Here is a 27,657-nt window from a genome sequence, read left to right on the forward strand (position 1 = left end):
TTATTTTCAACAGTCAAAAACATTGTCCTTGCACTGGAATAAAACAAACCACTTATTTGGACATATGAAAATTTTGGCGGACAAGTTGATTTCTAGATGTCCTTGTCTGGTGGACTAGTGGAAATTTCTGTTTATTTCTATCACTGGACATTGATACTTTTGGCCAACTATAACATAAAATTATAGTCAATTTCACTGTTATATTAACTTAACCTTTAAAAAAAGCTGCAGTTTAATATTATTTAGTTGATATAAATCAGTATATTTATAAACTATCAACAAGATATTTTAGGAATAAAGAGGTTTTATTTTTGTAGTATTTTGTGTTTTCATAATTATATTCATTTGAAAGCAGCATTTTCTCTCTGTGTAATTTTTACATTAAAAGTTGTAGGAAGGATTAATGATTACATATAGTTTTTTTACAAAGTAACACAACTTGTCTGTGTGTGAGTCAAACTTACATTTATGTAGCTGACCTAGGTTTAAAGTACAATTATATAATAATACTGTCAGCACTCCGTTTTATCTTATGTGTATATGCAGTGCATAATGCAAGTCAGTAAATAGAATGACCTTTTTATTATGTAAGGATATCCTGCCTCATTGGTAAATTAAAGCATATAGATGCTACCTGTCACATGAAACATTATAGACCAGGAGGTTGCATGGTGGCTCAGGATACCTTCAGGGTACTGGAGAACTGTTTTTCCTAAAGGATATAAATTAAACTTTTGAGGGCTGTTTGTGTCTTACTGTTCTACCGTAAGTTAAAAACAAAATTGAAGGAACTGTCAGTTTTTTGCCATTGGTATGATGTTGTCAGTAGAGACGTTTTAATGACTAAAATTGCATATTAAATATGTTTTTCCTTATCAGTAGCTGTATATTAAGTGTGTTTCTGAATGTCCTAGATTTTGTTCTAGGTCAAACTTCATTTTATTTCCTAATATACATGTATATATTTCCATACATACGAGGTCATTGGGAGACCAAATCCAGTTTGGGTTACTTACAAATGTTAGGAAAACCAGAAACACACTGAGTATACAGACACTGATACTCCAAAGAAGAAACTATATGTAGTATGTAATTTTAGTTGTTAAAAGATTTTGTCAGTGGGAAACATGTTACAATGGCAGCAAATTGAGGACAGTCTCATTAAAGGGCCGATATTGAGTTTGCAGTGTGTGTGTAACCTTTTTCAATATTAAAATTACAATATACTTGTGTACTTGCATTGTCCTGATTGAATATGAAAGAGCCGATATTGAGTTTGCAGTATAATGTAGCCTTTTTTTAACATTAAAATTACAATATACTTACATTGTCCTGATTGAATATGAAAGGGCCAATGTTTTTACAGTATACATGTAGCCTTTTTTAATATTAAAATTACAATGTACTTGAATTGTCCTGACTGGAATATAAAAAGGACTATCCTGAGTTTCAAGATTTTCGTCAAATAAAATATTTTTACATCATTAAAATTTCATTTTACATTCATTTTCATGCCTAAAATAAGAAAATCTCTACAACCAATGTATTTTTGAACATCATTTTGTTCTGTAGTATCTCAACATCGATTTTTGTCTCAAATAATTTTGTATATATGAATTTAGTATTTCTTCCAATGACCAAACGAAATTTGAAACAATTCGGCCAAAAGTCATTCCAAATATATTTATCCATATAATGCTTTCTATTTAAAACATGTTTATAAGGTAAGATAGAGTTGTTGTTATTAAACTGAAAAAAGGAAAATGTGTGTTTATTTTGTTGGGAGGGAACAAACAGAAGTCTTATTAGAGCTGAAAACTCAAAATAGTTCTTTGAATATCTTCATATGAAATGCATTTCTGGTCATCCTAATGTTGGAGTTGGCTCTGCTACATGTACATAGTTGCTGAAAATAAAAATTTATTTTTTCTTTAATTTACCAAACTAATTTTGAATTACTTGGTCAAAGAGAACTTCAAATGCATACCAGTATAATGCTTTATATGTTACTATTTCAAATGCATACCAGTATAATGCTTTATATGTTACTATTTCAAATGCATACCAGTATAATGCTTTATATGTTACTATTTCAAATACATACCAGTATAATGCTTTATATGTTACTATTTCAAATGCATACCAGTATAATGCTTTATATGTTACTATTTCAAATGCATACCAGTATAATGCTTTATATGTTACTACTTCAAACTTTAATAGCTTTTATTAGTTTGGTGTAAAAGTTCAAGTTTGTTTTGTTTAACGACACCACTAAAACACATTGATTTATTAATTGGATGTCAAACATTTGATAATTTCGACATATAGTCTTAGAGAGGAAACCTGCTACATTTTTCCATGTAGAAAGGAATCTTTTATAAGCACCATCCCACCGAGCACATTGATTTATCAATTGGATGTCAAACATGTGATAAGTTTTGACATATATAGTCTTAAATATATATGAAATCTGCTACATTTGTCCATGTAGCAAGGGATCTTTTATATGCACCGTCCCACAGACAGGATCGCACATACCACAGCCTTTGATACACCAGTCGTGGTACACTGGATGTAACAAGAAATAGCCCAATTGGCCCACCGACAGGTAGTTTGGTATATTACATGTAGGTTGATTAACCTACTGTGTATTTTAATGTCTACAAACTCAGGGGTTAATTAGTAAAAGAAAAGTCAGTTTAGTGGGTTAATGGTTAGTGGAAGAAAAGTCAGTTTGGTTGGTTAGTGGAAGAAAAGTCAGTTGGATGGCCTGATGGTTAGTGAGTGAGAAGTCAGTTTGGTGAGTTGATGGTTAGTGATGGAGAAGTCAGTTTGGTGAGTTGATGGTTAGTGGTGGAGAAGTCAGTTTGGTGAGTTGATGGTTAGTGGTGGAGAAGTCAGTTTGGTGAGTTGATGGTTAGTGGTGGAGAAGTCAGTTTGGTGAGTTGATGGTTAGTGATGGAGAAGTCAGTTTGGTGAGTTGATGGTTAGTGATGGAGAAGTCAGTTTGGTGGGTTGATGGTTAGTGATGGAATAGTCAGTTTGGTGAGTTGATGGTTAGTGATGGAGAAGTCAGTTTGGTGAGTTGATGGTTAGTGATGGAGAAGTCAGTTTGGTGAGTTGATGGTTAGTGATGGAGAAGTCAGTTTTGTGGGTTGATGGTTAGTGGGAGAGAAGTCAGTTTGGTGGGTTGATGGTTAGTGATGGAGAAGTCAGTTTGGTGGGTTGATGGTTAGTGATGGAGAAGTCAGTTTGGTGGGTTGATGGTTAGTGATGGAGAAGTCAGTTTGGTGGGTTGATGGTTAGTGGTGGAGAAGTCAGTTTGGTGAGTTGATGGTTAGTGATGGAGAAGTCAGTTTGGTGGGTTGATGGTTAGTGATGGAGAAGTCAGTTTGGTGGAATAATGGTCAGTGATGGAGAAGTCAGTTTGGTGGGTTGATGGTTAGTGATGGAGAAGTCAGTTTGGTGGGCTGATGGTTAATGATGGAGAAGTCAGTTTGGTGGGTAAATGGTTAGTGAGAGAGAATTTAGTTTGGTGTGTTAATAGTTAGTGATGGACAAGTCAGTTTGGTGGGTTAATAGTTAGTAATGGAGAAGTCAGTTTGGTGCGCTGATGGTTAGTGATGGAGATTTCAGTTTGGTGGGTTAATGGTTAGTGATGTATAGAGAAGTAAAATTGGTGGATTGATGGTTAGTGATGGAGAAGTCAGTTTGGTGGGTTAATAGTTACTGATGGAGATTTCAGTTTGGTGGGTTAATAGTTAGTGATGGATAGAGAAGTAAAATTGGTGGATTGATGGTTAGTGATAGAGAAGTCAGTTTGGTGGGTCAATGGTTAGTGAGAGAAGTCAGTTTGGTGTATCAATGGTTAGTGAGAGAAGTCAGTTTGATGGTGATAAAGCATTAAACGTCTGGTACTGGGATGTGAACCATGCACCTACCAGGCTTTAGGTCATTTGCTTATCAGTCTTCCACTAAGGCCAGTTTTAAAGTGTGCAGCCATAGCTACACATGTCAGACCTTCTGATTTTCACAGCAGAACAAATTTTCATGGTTAGATGCAGAAAATAACCAAGCATAAAACTTTCCTCAACTTGAAGAATAAAACACGACTTTTTAGTAGCTAACTCCACTTAGTCATTATCTTTTCCTGATTATAGACTGCTCAGTTTCCTGGAGTAGATACAAGATGCCAAGTTTCTTATCTAAATTTGTGCTTATTCTAGATAAGGTTTATAGACCAACTTGTGCAGACTTGGTGGACTATAAGGTACATGTAGATAAGTTGAGTTTCTCATTTTAGAAACATGTTTTATGTCCCTAGTATAGATTTATGATGGTACACCAGATACACACACACAGCCTAGTAATCATACATGTAATATATGTTTTTTTCATATGGTTCTCGGATACATGTATATATTTTAATAACAGATTCAAAAACAAATTATTTATGGACAGCTGTGATGTTAATTATGTCTTTATTTATTTATTTATTTATTTATTTATTTATTTATTTATTTATTTGTTTGTGTTTGTGTGTGTGTTTGTTTGTATTTTAAGTTTTTAAAAGTATTTTAATTGATTCAAAGTGCATGTAGTTTTAGGGTAGTATTAATAAAGTTGTTATATTGTTGTGTGTCATAGGACACTGATATCTTGTTACCATTCACTTCAGGTTAAGGTCATTTGATAACTGCATCTGTTTCTTTTGTCAGTTTTCACTTGGTTAGATTCAGAACTGTTCATCACTAAATAGAAACTGTAATTGGAAATGTGCATATATATTTGACTTACAAATCATCAGATCAAACGTTTTATTGAGAAAATATGTGGCATACACACACAAAATAGAGTGTTTCCAGAAAACTGACCATATCTAGACAGCATTTCATTTCATCTTGATTTTTATGATAATATGCAATTACGGTTCAAGCTAAAGTTAAAGTTTGTTTTGTTTAATGACTTCACTAGACCTAATTAAATCATCAGCTGTTGATGTCAAACATTTGGTAATTTTGACTTATAGTCTTAGAGAGGAAACCTGCTTCATTTTTCCATTAGTAGCAAGGGATCTTTTATATGTACCATCCTGCAGACAACACATACCACAGCCTTTGTTATACCAATCATGGTACACAGGCTAGAACGAGAAATAGCCCTTTGGGCCCATTGATGGGGATTGATCCCAAACCAGCCACGCAACAAGTGAGCACGTTACCACTGGGCTACATCCTGCCCTAAGATTCAAGCATGCTCTCCTTGGCAAATACGTCAGCAATGTAGACTCTCCTGTCTGTAGGAGAGAGAAGTTGAACTGGAGTAGTGGCCTTACACCTCTAGACTGAGCCATTGAAACTCAATGTGTGGGAGCAAGTTCCAGGATGTGAACCCTGTACCTACCAGCAAATACGTCAGCAATGTAGACTCTCCTGTCTGTAGGAGAGAGAAGTTGAACTGGAGTAGTGGCCTTACACCTCTAGACTGAGCCATTGAAACTCAATGTGTGGGAGCAAGTTCCAGGATGTGAACCCTGTACCTACCAGCAAATACGTCAGCAATGTAGACTCTCCTTTCTGTAGGAGAGAGAAGTTGAACTGGTGTAGTGGCCTTACACCTCTAGACTGAGCCATTGAAACTCAATGTGTGGGAGCAAGTTCCAGGATGTGAACCCTGTACCTACCAGCAAATACGTCAGCAATGTAGACTCTCCTGTCTGTAGGAGAGAGAAGTTGAACTGGAGTAGTGGCCTTACACCTCTAGACTGAGCCATTGAAACTCAATGTGTGGGAGCAAGTTCCAGGATGTGAACTCTGTACCTACCAGCAAATACGTCAGCAATGTAGACTCTCCTGTCTGTAGGAGAGAGAAGTTGAACTGGAGTAGTGGCCTTACACCTCTAGACTGAGCCATTGAAACTCAATGTGTGGGAGCAAGTTCCAGGATGTGAACCCTGTACCTACCAGCAAATACGTCAGCAATGTAGACTCTCCTTTCTGTAGGAGAGAGAAGTTGAACTGGTGTAGTGGCCTTACACCTCTAGACTGAGCCATTGAAACTCAATGTGTGGGAGCAAGTTCCAGGATGTGAACCCTGTACCTACCAGCAAATACGTCAGCAATGTAGACTCTCCTGTCTGTAGGAGAGAGAAGTTGAACTGGAGTAGTGGCCTTACACCTCTAGACTGAGCCATTGAAACTCAAGCAAGTTCCAGTGTGGGCAAATACGCAGCAATGTAGACTCCTTACACCTCTAGACTGAGCCATTGAAACTCAATGTGTGGGAGCAAGTTCCAGGATGTGAACCCTGTACCTACCAGCAAATACGTCAGCAATGTAGACTCTCCTTTCTGTAGGAGAGAGAAGTTGAACTGGAGTAGTGGCCTTACACCTCTAGACTGAGCCATTGAAACTCAATGTGTGGGAGCAAGTTCCAGGATGTGAACCCTGTACCTACCAGCAAATACGTCAGCAATGTAGACTCTCCTATCTGTAGGAGAGAGAAGTTGAACTGGAGTAGTGGCCTTACACCTCTAGACTGAGCCATTGAAACTCAATGTGTGGGAGCAAGTTCCAGGATGTGAACCCTGTACCTACCAGCAAATACGTCAGCAATGTAGACTCTCCTGTCTGTAGGAGAGAGAAGTTGAACTGGAGTAGTGGCCTTACACCTCTAGACTGAGCCATTGAAACTCAATGTGTGGGAGCAAGTTCCAGGATGTGAACCCTGTACCTACCAGCAAATACGTCAGCAATGTAGACTCTCCTATCTGTAGGAGAGAGAAGTTGAACTGGAGTAGTGGCCTTACACCTCTAGACTGAGCCATTGAAACTCAATGTGTGGGAGCAAGTTCCAGGATGTGAACCCTGTACCTACCAGCAAATACAGCAATGTAGACTCTCCTATCTGTAGGAGAGAGAAGTTGAACTGGAGTAGTGGCCTTACACCTCTAGACTGAGCCATTGAAACTCAATGTGTGGGAGCAAGTTCCAGGATGTGAACCCTGTACCTACCAGCAAATACGTCAGCAATGTAGACTCTCGTATCTGTAGGAGAGAGAAGTTGAACTGGAGTAGTGGCCTTACACCTCTAGACTGAGCCAAAACTCAATGTGTGGGAGCACCAGGATGTGAGTACCTACCAGCAAATACGTCAGCAATGTAGACTCTCCTACTGTAGGAGAGAGAAGTTGAACTGGAGTAGTGGCCTTACACCTCTAGACTGAGCCATTGAAACTCAATGTGTGGGAGCAAGTTCCAGGATGTGAACCCTGTACCTACCAGCAAATACCAATGTAGACTCTCGTATCTGTAATAGTAGTGGCCTTACACCTCTAGACTGAGCGTCAGCAATGTAGACTCTCCTTTCTGTAGGAGAGAGAAGTTGAACTGGAGTAGTGGCCTTACACCTCTAGACTGAGCCATTGAAACTCAATGTGTGGGAGCAAGTTCCAGGATGTGAACCCTGTACCTACCAGCAAATACGTCAGCAATGTAGACTCTCCTATCTGTAGGAGAGAGAAGTTGAACTGGAGTAGTGGCCTTACACCTCTAGACTGAGCCATTGAAACTCAATGTGTGGGAGCAAGTTCCAGGATGTGAACCCTGTACCTACCAGCAAATACGTCAGCAATGTAGACTCTCCTATCTGTAGGAGAGAGAAGTTGAACTGGAGTAGTGGCCTTACACCTCTAGACTGAGCCATTGAAACTCAATGTGTGGGAGCAAGTTCCAGGATGTGAACCCTGTACCTACCAGCAAATACGTCAGCAATGTAGACTCTCCTATCTGTAGGAGAGAGAAGTTGAACTGGAGTAGTGGCCTTACACCTCTAGACTGAGCCATTGAAACTCAATGTGTGGGAGCAAGTTCCAGGATGTGAACCCTGTACCTACCAGCAAATACGTCAGCAATGTAGACTCTCCTGTCTGTAGGAGAGAGAAGTTGAACTGGAGTAGTGGCCTTACACCTCTAGACTGAGCCATTGAAACTCAATGTGTGGGAGCAAGTTCCAGGATGTGAACCCTGTACCTACCAGCAAATACGTCAGCAATGTAGACTCTCCTGTCTGTAGGAGAGAGAAGTTGAACTGGTGTAGTGGCCTTACACCTCTAGACTGAGCCATTGAAACTCAATGTGTGGGAGCAAGTTCCAGGATGTGAACCCTGTACCTACCAGCAAATACGTCAGCAATGTAGACTCTCCTGTCTGTAGGAGAGAGAAGTTGAACTGGAGTAGTGGCCTTACACCTCTAGACTGAGCCATTGAAACTCAATGTGTGGGAGCAAGTTCCAGGATGTGAACCCTGTACCTACCAGCCTTAAGTCTGATGGCTTAATCACCACACGACTGAGGCTGGTGTACAGCACAGTACATGTCGCAGTCTTTCATACACCACATGTGGAGCACTAGTTGTAATGGGAAACAACCCAGTTGCTTCACTGAGTTTGTGTCTTGTGTCCCATCATCCCTAAGAAACATGCTCTAACCATTGGACCACACTTCATTATTACAGAGGTCATTTGTCTGTTGTCAATAACATGTTTATCTCACCGAATAAGACAGGCCAGTTGATCTCCTGTCAAAGGCCACATAGTACTGTACACAAATGACTGGAAAGCAGCAGGATTTTCTTTTTCAAAACTTGTGTTACAATTAGCATGATAGACATCTGATATACACTGATTAACTAACTTGCTGAGGTGCCATTACATTACATGTTGTTTTTCTTTTTCAAAACTGTGTTACAATTAGCATGATAGACATCTGATATACACTGATTAACTAACTTGCTGAGGTGCCATTACATTACATGTTGTTTTTCTTTTTCAAAACTGTGTTACAATTAGCATGATAGACATCTGATATACACTGATAAACTAACTTGCTGAGGTGCCATTACATTACATGTTGTTTTTCTTTTTGAAAACTGTGTTACAATTAGCATGATAGACATCTGATATACACTGATTAACTAACTTGCTGAGGTGCCATTACATTACATGTTGTTTTTCTTTCGATAATGTTACTAGAGCACATTGATTAATTAATCATCGGCTGTTGGATGTCAAACATTTGGTAATTCTGATATGTAGTCATCAGGAAACCCGCTACATTTTTCCATTAGTAGCAAGGGATCTTTTATATGCACTTTCTCATAGACAGTAAAGCATATACTACGGCCTTTGACCAGCTGTGAGGGGCAGAACATAGACCAGTGATAAAGCCCTCGCTTGATGAGTGATCAGTTTGGGATCAATGGCCATTGGTGGGACCATTGGGCTATTTCTCTTTCCAGCCAGTGCACCACAACTGGTATATCAAAGGTCTTGGTATGTGCTATCCTGTCTGTGGGATGGTGCATACAAAAGATCCCTTGCTACTAATAGAAAAATGTAGCAGGTTTCCTCTCTAAGACTATATGTCAAAATTACAAAATATTTGACATCTAATAGCCAATGATTAATAAATCAATATGCTCTAGTGGTGTCGTTAAACAACACAAACTTCTTTGACCAGTTGTGATGCACTGGTTGGAATGAAAAAAAAACACAATCAGTTGAATGGATCCACCGAGGTTCGATCCTGCGACACAAGCACCTTAGGTGAGAGCTCAACCGACTAAGCTAAATCCCACCCTGTTACTAAAATGTAACTATACATATTGACATATTGATGATATATTTACAATATATATATATACTCAAGTCCATTGTGTGATTCAGACAAAGGGCTCCCTGGGTAAAGAATCACACTGCATTAACACATACCTGTAATATGATGACAATAATGTATTTTTGCTAACCACAAGGAAGTGAGTTTCATAACAATGTAGACAAAAAGTAGCAAATACTTACACTTCACTGGCCTATCATTAAACAAACATTCCTTTCCTTTGCATTAACTTTATCCTTTTTATATAGGCCACCCTTTCACAACAATCAGTGTAGGTCCTTTGTGTGACCTGTTTTTGTTGGTAGACTAATATGATATTATTATAAAGATGTGTTCACTGAATCCAGACTTATTTATTTCATCGAACGGGATTATCTTCATGATTATTCACTATAATTTGACGAACCTGACATGGTAATAGAAAAGCCATTGATATTATTAATACTGATGTCTGCCATGGTTTGTAAAATGTAGTGGAAGACATTACCAGTTGGTTGGTCCTCAATGTATTAACATTAATAAATATTGTTTAAAATACAGAGATGGTGTACACTCACTTTCAGTGGGGCTTCGTGTAGCTCTGTGGTGGAGCATTCATTTCTGGGGTGAGGGACATAGTTTCAATCACCATTAGTGCTCCATTCCTGGTACATCAAAGGCTGTGGTATGTACCATCATGTCTGTAGGAAAGTGCATATTAAAAACACCTTGCTGAATTTTCATAGGATTAACCTAAGTAATGGCAGCACCAAATAGCCATATGTTAGACACCAAATAGCCATAGTTTAAACACCAAATAGTCATATGTTAGACACCAAATAGCCATAGTTTAAACACCAAATAGTCATGTTAAACACCAAATAGCCATAGTTTAAACACCAAATAGCCATAGTTTAAACATGCTGTCATCAAACATTCCTTTCTTTTCCAAATCAGATTGCCTTAATCTCTCTACATATTGAATATACAGGAACAACAACCAAACTCTTACCAGTACACAACAACAACAACACAATAATTACAGGCTATACTTGTGATTACTCTGGTAACGAGAACCTACCTATTTGGGCATCAGTGTTCTGACAGTTGGTGGCCACGCTCAATTGAAAGTTACTTACGATTACAGGAAGACATTCGCCACTGTAATTATTTGATACAGATGTAGGGATAACACTTTCTCAGCTTAGGTCAAGAAGGTACAACCTTCTCTCATTACAATTTGGGTCTGGTTTTTCCCGCTTGACAGTAGAAATGAAAAAGGAAAAACTTTGTTTGATCACAGTGAAGTGGATTGGTTACTTGGATGTAAATTCTCCACTACCAGTGCTTTATATCAAAGTGTTGCTTGTTGATTGATGTTGCAGTCTGGGACAGGTGGCTTTAATGCCAGTGTTAACTTTGTGGTCGGAGGTTTGTTTACCTGTTTACTGTTGGTGATTCAGGTAAGTTTGTGAAGAGTGTAAATGTTTTAGAGACAATATTATTGTGGATATTTAAGCTATGTTCTATCTGTATTCACTGAATCGGATCTGTTAATGTGTTTCTAGGATAATAATGTTTCATAATCTTCACAATTGCCATGGGTGATGATATTTTAACACATCATAGATTAACCATATTCTTTTCTGTTATTCCTCTTCCCATATCCAAAAAACAAAGAAAGAAAATAAAAGCGTGTAAATAAAATGTAGCAAACTAGAGCATGATATTTTTATAACTTCATTTTCAATTGGTGAGGATTGTTGTCAGTAAAAAGTAAAAATGCTGTAAGATGTTAATTAACAAGAAAAGTTAAAGTTTGTTTTGTTTAATGACACCACTAGAGCACATTGATTTATTCATCATCTGCTATTAGATGTCAAATATTTGGTAATTTTGCATATAGTCTTAGAGAGGAAACCTGCTTCATTTTTCCAGAAGTAGCAAGGGATCTTTTATATTCACCATCCCACAGACAGGATAGTACATACCACAGCCTTTGATATACCAGTTGTGGTGCACTGGCTGGAACAAAAAATAGCCCAATGACCCCACCGACAGGGATTGATACCAGACCAACCGTGCATAACTAATTAGCAAGAGTTTGATGGTTTTTAAGTCTGGTTATTGTAGTTCCAACAGAAGTACATACAATTGTGTGTATTAAAACATCCAAGCATACGTCATTGTGTATGGTTTGCAAATATAGAAAAGGTGTTTTTATTTTATTTTGTTTTCTTAATGAAAATGAGAGATATTATTACATTACCATGGAGATTATATTTTTGTAACTTAAGCTTAATCCAGTACACCCTGTGGGAATTTTTAAAGTTTTAATTAGGTTGACAGTTTAGTATGTATGAATAATTGATTAGGAAAGCTGTTAGTACTTTTTATTTTTGTAATTATCAAATGTTTCCTACTAAGCATAATAATAGACTTGTTACAATATTTATTAGTGGTTATATTCGGGGGGGGGGGGGGGGGGGGGGGGGTAGAATCCTCTCAAGTTATGGTCCAAATTGAAAACAAGTATTCATTTTTACAAAAAATTTATATATCGTCTCGGTATGTATTGTGGCGCGGTATGCATTTTGGCACACTATCTTTAAATAGTAATTGTGCATCATCAAAGAAAAGCTATGACGTCATATGCAGAAATGTTTGTTCCTGGAAGTATTTTTTATTGATAAAAATAAAGTAATGTTTACAATTTGCCAGTTTGCATAAGTACAAGTATAAACAATTAAAAATACCATATAACTAAAAGTACTATTTTCCGTAAGGCACTTTTTTAACATACATAAACATCCCTCTATCTCCAAATGTTCACAATAAATTTTACTCACCTTCTGCGTGAGACATTGTCGTCTGCTACTAGTGAAATAAACACAAGATAATTATACCACCCCTACGTCAATCTGTTTCTATGGACGTCCAAATGAGTCCCCTGTCCTTATTTTATATGCACTGCATATGATTATATTGGGTCAGGATTAAACAATGTTCAAGTGCATATTACGTCTTAAAATAATATCTATTCAGCATGAAATCATTGCATGAGAGCTAAAAGGTCGTAAGTGGCAGATACGACCTAAAACATATTTTTTGCATATTTGGAATCACCATCCCCGATTACATAATTGTCACAAAAAATTGTAGCTGTGTCCCTAATAGCATCGCTTACACAGAAGGATTTAAATGGTCGTAAGTGAATCACAGATACCAATTTGCACGAAAATAGACGTACATGTAACTGACACATATGACTCCTCTGATTTGCTTGCTGTCCATTATGTGAACACGACTGGTTGTATGTGGTAGATATACCCTTTTTAAATACAGTTTGTTATTTAATTATGTCTGACATAGGTCGTATGTGCCAAATAGGACCCATATGCATTCTTTGTTATCGGTTTGTTATAGAAATTACAAATGCGAAGTACAGTAGAGCATAGCATACATTATGTCAATATTTTTATGTGCTTGAATCCTAAAAATAATATGACTTTTGTTGTGAGAGCCCGGTCCAATATGAGAGAAAAAAATTAATACTGCATGTAACGAACCATTTGGCAACAGACAAGAATCGTGTCTGTATATATAAATAGGAATTGCATTAACATTAATGTTTGTATGGTTTGCTATTTTATGTGCACCATAATTATAATAATAAACATGTTTTGGTGAATTTTCTTGAAAAACAAATATCTATTTTGAAGTTTTTTAATCGAAGCAAAGTTTCCAACATGTAATTTTTATCTGTAGATACAATTTTAATTCATAATAATATTGTATGTGGCATATACAACCAAAGTGTAAGCATAATTACACTGATTTTTTATGTATTTAATTGTATGTTACGGTGATCAAGTTCCATCTTTCAGCTGCCTTTGAAGATCTATAGGATTGCCCTACATGTAGGCATTATGGATTAACAATATTGCACATACAAATGCAATTGTAAGTTATCCAGGACAAAGTCCAGTAACAGAAGATAGTGTAATCAGACATACGGTTAAAAGGCGAATAAAGTGAATGTGGCCTCAACATAAACGATAGCATGATCTATGAATTTGGATTAACTTTACAGTTATATTTGCAACAGAATGTTGAACGTGAACATGACACAACACACACACACCAAAACATTAGCACAATAAAAGCTAAACATGACAGCACACACAACATAAGCTGAACATGACATAGCTCACACAACAGGACCTGAACATGACATAGCTCACACAACAGGACCTGAACATGACATACATGTAGCTCATACAACAGGACATGAACATGACATAGCTCACACAACAGGACATGAACATGACATAGCTCACACAATAGGACATGAAAATTAACATGACATAGTTCACACAACAGGACCTGAACATGATATATAGCATACACAACAGAACTTGGCATATCAATGACAACAAGACCTGAACATAACATAGCAAAAAGCTGAACATTAGAAAATAATCACTATAGAAAATGAACGTGACATAGCACTAGCGACAGTTTATTTGTTTGTTTTGTTTAACGACACCACTAGAGCTATTGGATGTCAAGAGAACTTGAACATGACATATCACTCACAACAGACCCAGAAAATAATTTAGCACACAAAAGAAAACGGAGGATTGATCACTTAACATTCAATAAAACACGAAGAGAACACTGCACATAACAGTCTGGAAATATCACTGAACACACATCATACTTAACCTGGAGAGATTTCTGAACACAGTAGAACCCAAAGAGATCACTGAACATGATAGAACCTGGAGAGATCACGAACACACAACAGAACCTGAAAATATCACTGAACTCACAACAGAACCTAGATAGATCACCGAACACACAGTAGAACCCAAAGAGATTGCTGAACACACAACAGAACCTTGAGAGATCACTGAACACACATCATAACCTGGAGAGATCATTGAACACACAATATAACCTGGAGAGATCACTGGACACACAACAGAACCTGGGAAGATCACTGAACACACAATATAACCTGGAGAGACCACTGGACACATAACAGAACCAGTAGAGATCACCAAATACACAACAAAACCAGGAGTGTGCACTGAACACACAACAGAACCCGGAAAGTACACCCAACACACAACATAACCTGGAAAGATCACTGGACACACAACATAACCTGGAGAGATCACTGAACACACAATAGACCTGGAGAGATAACTGGACACACAACAGAACTTGGAGAGATCACTGGACACACAATGGAACCTGGAGAGATCATTGAACACACAATATAACCTGGAGAGATCACTGGACACACAACAGAACCTGGGAAGATCACTGAACACACAATATAACCTGGAGAGACCACTGGACACATAACAGAACCAGTAGAGATCACCAAATACACAACAAAACCAGGAGTGTGCACTGAACACACAACAGAACCCGGAAAGTACACCCAACACACAACATAACCTGGAAAGATCACTGGACACACAACATAACCTGGAGAGATTACTGAACACACAATAGACCTGGAGAGATAACTGGACACACAACAGAACTTGGAGAGATCACTGGACACACAATGGAACCTGGAGAGATCATTGAACACACAATATAACCTGGAGAGATCACTGGACACACAACAGAACCTGGGAAGATCACTGAACACACAATATAACCTGGAGAGACCACTGGACACATAACAGAACCAGTAGAGATCACCAAATACACAACAAAACCAGGAATGTGCACTGAATACACAACAGAACCCGGAAAGTACACCCAACACACAACATAACCTGGAAAGATCACTGGACACACAACATAACCTGGAGAGATCACTGAACACACAATAGACCTGGAGAGATCACTGGACACACAACAGAACTTGGAGAGATCACTGGACACACAACGGAACCTGGAGAGATCATTGAACACACAATATAACCTGGAGAGATCACTGGACACACAACAGAACCAGGAGAGATCACTGAACACACAGTAGAACCTGGAGAGATCACTGGACACACAACAGAACCTGGGAAGATCACTGAACACACAATATAACCTGGAGAGACCACTGGACACACAACAGAACCAGGAGAGATCACCAAATACACAACAAAGCCAGGAGTGTGCACTGAACACACAACAGAACCCGGAGAGTACACCCAACACACAACATAACCTAGAAAGATCACTGGACACACAACATAACCTGGAGAGATCATTGAACACACAACAGACCTGGAGAGATCACTGGACACACAACAGAACTTGGAGAGATCACTGGACACACAACGGAACCTGGAGAGATCATTGAACACATAATATAACCTGGAGAGATCACTGGACACACAACAGAACCTGGGAAGATCACTGAACACACAGTAGAACCTGGAGAGATCACTGGACACACAACAGAACCTGGAGAGATCACTGAACACACATTAGAACTTGGTGAGATCACTGGACACAAGGGAACCTGGAGAGATCATTGAACATGCAATATAACCTGGAGAGATCACTGGACACACAACAGAACCTGGAGAGATCACTGGACACACAACAGAACACGGAGAGATCACCAAATACACAACAAAACCAGGAGTGTGCATTGAACACACAACAGAACTTGGAGAGTACACTCAATGCACAGCAGAAGCTGTAGGGGTTACTTTTCACTCAATATAACCTGGAGAGAATCCTGCATACTCAGCAGGTGGACATGGTATAGTGTTCACTACTTCTGGATTTGATGTTCAGTACACACCCTCATTGGAAATGTAAACCCTATATCCTTTGAATGAGCTTAACTTGAACCCGGTGAATCCCAAACCAATAAGCTGCTAACCATAGTTTCTTCATTAAGAATACCAGCTTCAGTTTGCTTAACTATTCTGGTTTGTCTGTTGCACTAGCTGATAAACCAGGTATTCTTGAAACTAGTGAAGTACACCCTGAGGCAGCAGAACCAGGAACTATCTGCAAAAGGACTCCCATGGCTCAAAGAACATGGAAAGAACACTGCACACAACATGACATCAGCTTTTCTGATGACTTATCAGGAACGAATACTTGCCTAAAAAAAGAGGTTTTGTATTCTGATGCACCATCATCAAACAACGAACATGGAGCACTACCACCACAGTATTTCTGATAGAAAGAAATTTTTGGGTATGGCTCTATGGAATTTAATAGATCCACAGTCAACAGTGGTATGGGGGGTCCTCCCTCAGAAAGGAAATGGGTTACATTTAGGGTTAGGATTAAGAAAATCATACAGTAATATTAAGAGTAATTTAAAAAGAAATTCTGCAAAAATATTTGGGTATGGCACCATACCTTTTTACCCTCTGGTAGAAACCCTGCACTAGACTTAGTCACACAAAATCAGGGGTCGGTCAAAGAAAACAAGGATTTCACGAGTCAGAGTAGTTTGATTTTATTTATCATATTATTATTAACAAAAGTAAAATAACTTTTTTCACATAGTATTTTGTTTAAGCGGTGATTTTATTAATACGTACTTCTACTTGTATTCCTTTTTGAATGTTTGCTTCTAAATATTTTCTATTTACAAGCTTTCTCCCTTTTAAAAATAAATATGTGATTTGCAAAACTGAAATGTTTTAGAAGTGATGGTTTCTTCAGAATAAATATTAAAATTTACTTCATATACTGTTGGTCGTAAGTGACGCATTTAATTCAATCATGAATAATTGTCGTAACTACAACTATTTAAGCAAATAACTAAAACCCCTAATATGCTATAAATACCGCAAATATACAAAGAAATTGTAAATATGTTCAGCTTTCATTGTCATTAAAACAAATTCGACATCTTAACTACTGATCAAGAAAAACAGTTTTCCTTCATTATCTCAGCTTTTAAAAATGAATTTTGATGCACTTACGTCCTCTTGGCTCTCATGCGATGAAATGTGTAGTGGACTTGACAAGGATGAACGTACAACTTGGAGAAATACGACATCAAAGACATGTTCACGTTTTCAGTGAGCCTTTCAGAATGGATGGTATGTAGTGGTAGGGTACGTGCTTCAGGTGTCTTGGGGCAAAGGATTGATTGCCTTTAATGTATTACAGTTTTACCCATTCCAACAGGGCATAAAATAGATAGAGGATAATAAATGAGTTACCAGGAACTGTGTAAAGTGGTTTATCAAATGTATGTCTCGTGTGAAATAATTTTCATTTATCACAAGCTATAGCGAGTGACAAGTGAAAATTATTTCACGAGGGACATAAATTTGATAAACCACTTTACACAGTTCCAAGTATTGCTTTAACTTTGTATTTTAATCATGTTTACTTATAATTTTGAAAACTAAAGTTCTATTTATTCTGCTAAAAATATATGTAATGAATAATTATTGCATTAAACTAGCATTTTATTACAAGTTTAACACTAAAAACAGAAAGCTTTTGACGCAAATTCTTTAAACTATGTGACGTCATTTTGTGTTTGCCAAATCATGATTACATTATATTTAGTACCGACAAGGTCATTGGTGTGTAGGCGTTAAATATGAAGTCATTTTGTGCTTGTCAAATCGTTATGATGTCATATTTAGTACCGACAAGGTCATTGGTGTGTAGGCATTAAATATGAAGTCATTTTGTGTTTGCCAAAGCATGATTACATTATATTCAGTACCGACAAGGTCATTGGTTTGTAGGCATTAAATATGAAGTCATTTTGTGTTTGCCAAATCATGATTACATTATATTTAGTACCGACAAGGTCATTGGTTTGTAGGCGTTAAATATGAAGTCATTTTGTGTTTGCCAAATCATGATTACATTATATTTAGTACCGACACGGTCATTGGTGTGTAGGCGTTAAATATGAAGTCATTTTGTGCTTGTCAAATTGTGATGGCGTCATATTTAGTACCGACAAGGTCATTGGTTTGTAGGCGTTAAATATGAAGTCATTTTGTGTTTGCCAAATCATGATTACATTATATTTAGTACCAACAAGGTCATTGGTGTGTAGGCATTAAATATGAAGTAATTTTGTGCTTGTCAAATTGTGATGACGTCATATTTAGTACCGACAAGGTCAGTGGTGTGTAGGCGTTAAATATGAAGTCATTTTGTGCTTGTCAAATTGTGATGACGTCATATTTAGTACCGACAAGGTCAATGGTGTGTAGGCGTTAAATATGAAGTCATTTTGTGTTTGCCAAATCATGATTACATTATATTTAGTACCGACAAGGTCATTGGTGTGTAGGCGTTAAATATGAAGTCATTTTGTGTTTGCCAAATCATGATTACATTATATTTAGTACCGACAAGGTCATTGGTTTGTAGGCGTTAAATATGAAGTCATTTTGTGTTTGCCAAATCATGATTACATTATATTTAGTACCGACAAGGTCATTGGTTTGTAGGCATTAAATATGAAGTCATTTTGTGTTTGCCAAATCATGATTACATTATATTTAGTACCGACATGGTCATTGGTTTGTAGGCGTTAAATATGAAGTCATTTTGTGTTTGCCAAATCATGATTACATTATATTTAGTACCGACACGGTCATTGGTTTGTAGGCGTTAAATATGAAGTCATTTTGTGTTTGCCAAATCATGATTACATTATATTTAGTACCGACAAGGTCATTGGTTTGTAGGCGTTAAATATGAAGTCATTTTGTGTTTGCCAAATCATGATTACATTATATTTAGTACCGACACGGTCATTGGTTTGTAGGCGTTAAATATGAAGTCATTTTGTGTTTGCCAAATCATGATTACATTATATTTAGTACCGACACGGTCATTGGTTTGTAGGCGTTAAATATGAAGTCATTTTGTGTTTGCCAAATCATGATTACATTATATTTAGTACCGACACGGTCATTGGTTTGTAGGCGTTAAATATGAAGTCATTTTGTGTTTGCCAAATCATGATTACATTATATTTAGTACCTACACGGTCATTGGTTTGTAGGCGTTAAATATGAAGTCATTTTGTGTTTGCCAAATCATGATTACATTAGATTACATTATATTCAGTACCGACAAGGTCATTGGTTTGTAGGCATTAAATATGAAGTCATTTTGTGTTTGCCAAATCATGATTACATTATATTTAGTACCGACAAGGTCACTGGTGTGTAGGCATCAAATCATTCAATAGGAGTGCACATTACACTAATGCAGGATATTTCCCACTGAGAAAGTATGAAAAGTATTTTCCCTGTTATGAGTAACCACTGGGATAATAATACTTTATATTTACTTGCCAGTTGGCTAGTAAATGAAAGAAATCACTAGCCAACTCATGCTGCTCACCTGGTAACATATCAAGTATTAATATGAATATAGGTGATTGAAAATAATTTAAACATCAACCTCGATTTTGTGTAATTAAAAAGTGTTATATTTTACATCATCAGTAATATGATCTCTGCGAAAACAGACGTGTCCCCCCCAAAAAAAAAAATTAATTTGAAGTGAACATTTAACAATAATATGAACAATAAGTGAATGTTATCATCATAAAATATATCTAAATTGCCATCGTTTTTAGTTGTGTACTTTATAAAATACTTTATTTAAAGTCTGTAAAAGCTTGATTTATTCACCACTGGCTACCATAGCTTTTGATATGCCATTTGTGGTGCAATGGGTGGGAGAGGAAAAACCCAGTTAGAGAATGTGTCCACTGAGGTGATTCGATCCTGTGACACAAGCACCGCAAGCGAGCACTCTATCAACTGAGCTAGATCCCACCAACCTTTATTTAAAGGGAAAGCATTAATTTTGCAGGACGAAACATTTGATAGTCAAGAAATAAAAATATGATCACAAGATTTATAGACAACAGGATCTCAATCTTTTTTTATTATTATTATTTTAAATTATTATTATTTGTATTTATTTTAATATAACGCACACACATGGCGAGTAAAACGTGAAAAATGAGAGGTTGGTTTAAAGTGTTTTGCGAGTTCATGTACAGTGGCAATATCTTAATGTGTCACAAGGCTTTGCAATTGTGGTTAATGGAGTATTCAAAATCCTTGAAAAACACTTGAGTTTTATATCCATTCAGAATACGTTGGGCAATGGTTTTGTGACATTATGTGTGATTCGCAAACACAGTATGAAACACAGAAGTTTATGCTTACAGTGTTGATCATGAATATATGTCATCTTACTGACACTGTCAAATAAAATGTGTCATATGACAGCCAGGTGTGATGTAATAATCAAGTCTCCAAAAGACAAAAACATGTATTTTGTACATTTTTATTGCCATAACAGCATTTCACTAGCATAGGCAAATGTTTTACTTGCAATATTGTGCCCTGTCCAATTAGTGCCATAAGATTGGTACATCAAAGGCCATGGTATGTACTGAGCTGTATGGGTAGTAGTCTATAATGTGGTGGCAGCTGGTTTCCTATGTATCAGAGTAACCATATTAGACACAAACTTGCCATATAATAGTATGCAATGTGCTGAGGTGTCATTAAATAAACATTTGTTTTCCTGTCCATTTAAAAAATTAAAACAGCAATTTTTACATTCAAACTGAATTTATCACTGCAAAATTATGATTAAAAACAACAACCTAATCTTAGTTTTAGCCAGAATAATAGTACCTGAATCTGAACATAATTTCAGTAATTCCACCTATATGTACATGTTTTTATTATTTTACTCTAGTTGTTTTACTAAGATTTAAATTTTTGTTACTTTTTCTCTGTTTGCAGATTTGAAAACAATGTCATAGCAGTGGATTATTTGTGAAGCTGTGATTGGTTAACTGTGAAACACAGCATCATGGGAAGTTCTTCGTTTGATGCCAGTGATGTCCTTGCGGCTGCTCTTGAGCAAATGGATGGAATTATTGCAAGTATGTTGTACAGGGCAGTCTCTAAATTTCAGAAAACATAGCATTTATTAATCAATAAAATTAAAATATACTTACATTTCCTTGCTTAAAATAGGAATATTTCTATATTCAATGCATTTCTTTTCATTCTGCAGTTCAATAATAGCTCAATATTGTCTATAGCAATTTCATATTTATAAAGGTCTGTTATTTCTTTTAAGTTCATCAGGGTATGAACAACAACAAAACAAAAAACATTTGCAAACTGTGAATCGGTGAAGTCATTGACACAAAAGTTTGCATATTTGTTAAAAAGTGCTGCATAAGCAAATGTGTTTTCATTTTAACTGTCATGATAGTGTGATTTAATTTTTAAATTTCCTCAATTAAACTAGTATGTTTTTAGAGTTACATGTATTAGGACAGTTTTCAAGATAGAATGTTTTTCAGGAACTTGTGATAATTAAATCAACTTAAAGTTGCAGTCTGGTATATTTTTATTATTTAACCATTTAAAATAAACTATAAATATTAATTTATCTTACCGTACTTGAAACACCATTCTTTGATATCATTTGGCTTTACTAGCTACTATTCTCTATTTTAATGCAATTTCACTGCCATTTCACTGGATTTATGGTAGAAAGTAATAAAAATGTGGGGACAAAGTAATAAAAATGTGGGACAGTAATAAAAATGTGGGGACAAAGTAATAAAAATGTGGGGACGAAGTAATAAAACTGTGGGGACAAAGTAATAAAAATGTGGGGACGAAGTAATAAAACTGTTGGGACAAAGTAATAAAAATGTGGGACAGTAATAAAAATGTGGGGACGAAGTAATAAAACTGTGGGGACAAATTAATAAAACTGTGGGGACGAAGTAATAAAACTGTGGGGACAAAGTAATAAAACTGTTGGGACAAAGTAATAAAACTGTTGGGACAAAGTAATAAAAATGTGGGAACAAATTAATAAAAATGTGGGGACAAAGTAATAAAACTGTTGGTACAAAGTAATAAAACTGTTGGGACAAAGTAATAAAACTGTGGGGACAAAGTAATAAAAATGTTGGGACAAATTAATAAAAATGTGGGGACAAAGTAATAAAACTGTGGGGACAAAGTAATAAAAATGTTGGGACAAATTAATAAAAATGTGGGGACAAAGTAATAAAACTGTTGGGACAAAGTAATAAAACTGTGGGGACAAAGTAATAAAAATGGAAATTTCAACCTGACACAAGGTCGCATATGCTGGAGTCTTTTCCTCTCATCCATTTAAGTACCGGTATTGTCTGTTATTTCTTTCACATTCATCAGGGTATGAAGAACCAATGGGATGACGTTATATTGTATTGAATGTAACGGAAATTTTATTATTCAGTAAATAAACTATTATTTTACACAAATAGACAAAAATGGCTGAAAAAATAAACATTTTATTTGACCATTTTATCATAAATAAACTACATTATCGTATTTAAAGTGTTTTTTTCATGAGTTAAATACAATTTAACACTACAATTTAACAAGATAGCTTTTATAATGAAGGTTTTAATAACAAAATATTGATGATTAAAATTGTTGTCTGATGATCTCACATCACCATCTCGCATTAATATGATGTCATATTTCTGTCTCTGTAAAGCTTTATTTTATATTTATTTTTTAATGATTATTTAAAAGCCATTGAACATAGATATAAATATAAACAAGCCAAACCAAAAGGGTAAAGTGGCCTCTAGTTCTCTACAGTACTCCAGTGGCCCACGTCTTGTCTCCAAAAGGGTAAAGTGGTCTCTAGTTCTCTACAGTACTCCAGTGGCCCACGTCTTGTCTCCAAAAGGGTAAAGTGGCCTCTAGTTCTCTACAGTACTCCAGTGGCCCACGTCTTGTCTCCAAAAGGGTAAAGTGGCCTCTAGTTCTCTACAGTACTCCAGTGGCCCACGTCTTGTCTCCAAAAGGGTAAAGTGGCCTCTAGTTCTCTACAGTACTCCAGTGGCCCACGTCTTGTCTCCAAAAGGGTAAAGTGGCCTCTAGTTCTCTACAGTACTCCAGTGGCCTACGTCTTGTCTCCAAAAGGGTAAAGTGGCCTCTAGTTCTCTACAATACTCCAGTGGCCCACGTCTTGTCTCCAAAAGGCTTATCATGTTTAATTAAATCAGTATAATTATCAAGATGTCAGCTAGTTCTTTAATATAGCAACTAGAAACTGAATTTATGTAAACATATATCTAGATAATTGTAAATGACTTAATAATTTCCTTATGTGAGCATCTCACAAACCTAATTATTGTTTAATTCCACATGTAAGTTGCTTGGTCCTAAGTTACATTTATTAAGATATACAGAGATATAAACATAAAATTTGAGACAGTTATGCTTCATTATGTGATCGGCCTCGGTGGCGTCATGGCAGGTCATCGGTCTACAGGCTGGTAGGTACTGGGTTCGGATCCCAGTCGAGGCATGGGATTTTTAATCCAGATACCGACTCCAAACCCTGAGTGAGTGCTCCGCAAGGCTCAGTGGGTAGGTGTAACCACTTGCACCGACCAGTGATCCATAACTGGTTCAACAAAGGCCATGGTTTGTGCTATCCTGCCTGTGGGAAGCGCAAATAAAAGATCCCTTGCTGCCAGTCGGAAGAGTAGCCCATGTAATGGCGACAGCGGGTTTCCTCTCAAAATCTGTGTGGTCCTTAACCATATGTCTGACGCCATATAACCGTAAATAAATGTGTTGAGTGCATCGTTAAATAAAACATTTCTTTCTTTCTTTCATTATGTGAATGAACTTCTTGTTCAAAAGTAGGATAGTGCTCAGTACATGTAGTTACAGTATCTAAAATAAGTTGTGTATTTTCTATATCATTGTGTAGAAAATGTTTACACAGAATGAGTCACCAGTATTAACTTAGCTTTAGGCCTCACTCCAAATAATTCTGAACAAACATTATTATTGGCATTTATCCATATTTTGTCATGATGAATTTTGTTTGTAGAATGCAGAAAATTGCATTTCACGACATCTAGTGTTTTAATTTTCAACAGGAACATGCACATAAACTCTTAGAATTGATGCTTCTACTAAGGGGTCAAATCAGTTCAGTTTAAACTAAAGTCCTACGTAGTAACTTGAAAATAATATATTGCAAGATGATAATATTCATGATATTTGCAATTGTAATGACATCTTTTTCACAAAGTTCCGTTAACCTTAGTCCTGAATAGAGAGCTGAGATAATTGACATGTGTGACCAGGATTTATTTAGAGTGAAAAAAAGGAAAGATGGTTATTTTCATGTAAATGTACAAATGCATTAGTACTTACATATATATTTAACCGAAAATATAGTATCTTTGATCAAATAGAAAACTGTAGTAGAATCTCATTGGCTCAAATGTGAAATGGTCAAAGATACTGCTATGCTCGAACCAAGATAAAAGTCCAGAATGTTTGTTACAGTAAACCTTTTTATCCAGCATTGAGGGCTTTAATAACATCTGGGTCGAATACTAGGGCTCTTTCTCTCGCATAATTATCTCAGTCCCATCAGAGACAAGTTGGAAGGAAGGAAGAAAATGTTTTATTTAACGATGCACTCAACACATTTTATTTACGGTTATATGGCATCAGACATATTGTTAAGGACCACACAGATATTAAGAGAGGAAAGCCTCTGTCACCACTTAATGGGCTACACTTTTCGATTAACAGCAAGGGAAGTTTTATATGCACCATTCCACAGACAGGATAGTACATAACATGTTCTTTATTACATCAGTTGTGGAGCACTGGCTGGAACGAGAAATAGACCAATGAGCCCACTGACGGACAGAGAGAAGTTGGTGTATTTAACAATATTTCACTTGGACTGGTAATCCATTAAAGCTGAAGCAGCAATAATACACCCTCAGTTTTCTTTATTACATACCTCATATGCATGTAGGTGTAAGAAGTCATTGTGTGTAGTGTCATTTCAGTATTCCACACATCTCGCAGCCCCCCCTCATTTGACAGCTGACCAATCTTCAATCACTCTATCTCATCATTGCCTTTCAACAACCAACTGAAAGACTGCTAAAGTTTTAGCAAAGCTGTTTATAACTCCGATGCTAGTGGCAGTAGTGGTTTGAAAAGGGATGGCAATATTTGTTTCTCTGTTTATGCATGTGCAAGTTGTAGTTAACTCCAAAAAACAAAGCAAGCTGTAACAATCATTTTGCTTAGTTATTAAATGGGAAACCACAGAAAAATACCAACAATTGCTGCACTTGCGCATTTGGTTATTACAACCTTCAGATTAATTATTTAGGTGGAATGAACTGTAGATGAATTGGGGAATTGCAACAATAGCCATGCAATCCTTTCTTTCTTTATTTTGTTTGTTAAGCGGCTATCGGTAATGATCTTTCAAGTACAGCTGGTGGTACAGTAACTGTTAGATGAACTGTAATACCAATCAAACAATTAGTACACAAACAGGCCTCGGCATAAAGCATTACTTTGAACACGTCTGCAAGACCAGTTTTAAATGAAACAATGGGCGAGTTACTCAGCTGTCATCACTTTAGCAACCACACATTTAATTAATACCATCATGGGCTTCTGCATCATGCAATCGGCTTAATTTCTAATCAATTTTTTCACTCATATATTTTGCTATATAACACATCAATGGAATTTAAAAGTTTGCAGTTTCCAAAATAATATGTATCTAATTCAACTTTCTAACTGATGTTACGGAAATGTCCGATGTTGACCGAATGGTTCGGTCGAATTACCCGATGGGTCGAACACTTTCTCGAGCACCGATGGGGTTCGAGCCAATGGGATTGAACTGTACATTCTTTTTCCGGGATCAAATGAAAATAACACCCGTAAAGCTAATGACATCATTAGAAAGTGATGTCATTAGTAATTGGAAAGGCCACGTTGACGATTCAAGGGTCTACAGTTAGATTGTAGCCAGGTATTGTTTCCAAGAAATACCAAATATACAATTAGTTCTGTATAGAAATGATTCATTTTACAATGGACATAACTATATGGAGTGTTTAGATTTGTGGGTATTATTGTCTATTTAATGCCCGCAAATGTTTAATTTTAACCTTCGGTCAAAAATGACATTTGCAGGGTCATATAGAGAATAAAACCCGCAAATCTAAAATGTCCACATGGTTATCTCCTAATTTCATATACATTATAAACAAATAAACATACTTTAGCTTTAAATCGTTAAGCAATAATTCAAATTATAATGGCCGCAGACACTCCCAAATATGGCAGAATGCTTGGTTTCAACTAATTAAACAAATTATGGTGCCTCAACAGTATTCAACCCATTGAGATTCTAATGTACAGGTATATAAATCTGACATCATTATGTTTTTAACTTAAGGGTTTTTAAAATTTTAAGATCTGTGTTCAAAACACTTTCGATCTTTTTTTGGATTGAATTGATAAAATTGTGCTGCAAATAGTTTTTACCTTCTGTATCACAAGCTTCTAAATTTGGTTGTTTGCTTTCAAGTTGACAAATCTGTGTTCCATCTTTACTTCCCTGGAGAGCTGAGCCCAGCTATGTTTGAATGCAGAGCACAATCTAGAGAGGGGTTATGGAATAGAACCAGTAATATTGTAGTATAAAATGGTTTGATCACAGTGCAAAACAAAAGTAGAAGGCTTTCTTAATAATGATTTAGCCATATACTTGACAGTATCCCAGTTAAAGCTTATGACAGAAATCTTTTGTTGCGCTAAGTTCTGAGCAGACAGAGAAGGAAAGGAATGTTTAACATAATATTTTACCTTATTGCATGTCTTACACACTGAGTTATTGCCCCTTCCAGTCATGTGCATGTCTTACACACTATTGCCCCTTCCAGTCATGTGCATGTCTTACACACTGAGTTATTGCCCCTTTCAGTCATGTGCATGTCTTACACACTATTGCCCTTTCCAGTCATGTCATGTCTTACACACTATTGCCCCTTTCCAGTCATGTGCATGTCTTACACACTGAGATATTGCCCCTTCCAGTCATGTGCATGTCTTACACACTATTGCCCCTTCCAGTCATGTGCATGTCTTACACACTATTGCCCTTTCCAGTCATGTGC

At 36.6% G+C, this 27,657-nt stretch overlaps 1 protein-coding gene across 3 annotated transcripts in view; it reads left to right on the forward strand.

The window, feature by feature from the left end:
- Window positions 1-27,657, forward strand: part of LOC121381093 (liprin-beta-1-like) — a 225,488-nt gene that overhangs the window by 13,580 nt on the left and 184,251 nt on the right. For all 3 annotated transcript variants that reach the window (XM_041510196.1, XM_041510198.1, XM_041510197.1), the window contains exon 2: window positions 21,410-21,552. In XM_041510196.1, the coding sequence (XP_041366130.1) occupies window positions 21,480-21,552 (73 nt within the window). In that variant the 5' untranslated portion in view covers window positions 21,410-21,479. The remainder of the gene's footprint in view (window positions 1-21,409; window positions 21,553-27,657) is intronic.

This window comes from Gigantopelta aegis, chromosome 9 (assembly GCF_016097555.1).
Source record: "Gigantopelta aegis isolate Gae_Host chromosome 9, Gae_host_genome, whole genome shotgun sequence".
NCBI lineage: Eukaryota > Metazoa > Mollusca > Gastropoda > Neomphalida > Peltospiridae > Gigantopelta > Gigantopelta aegis.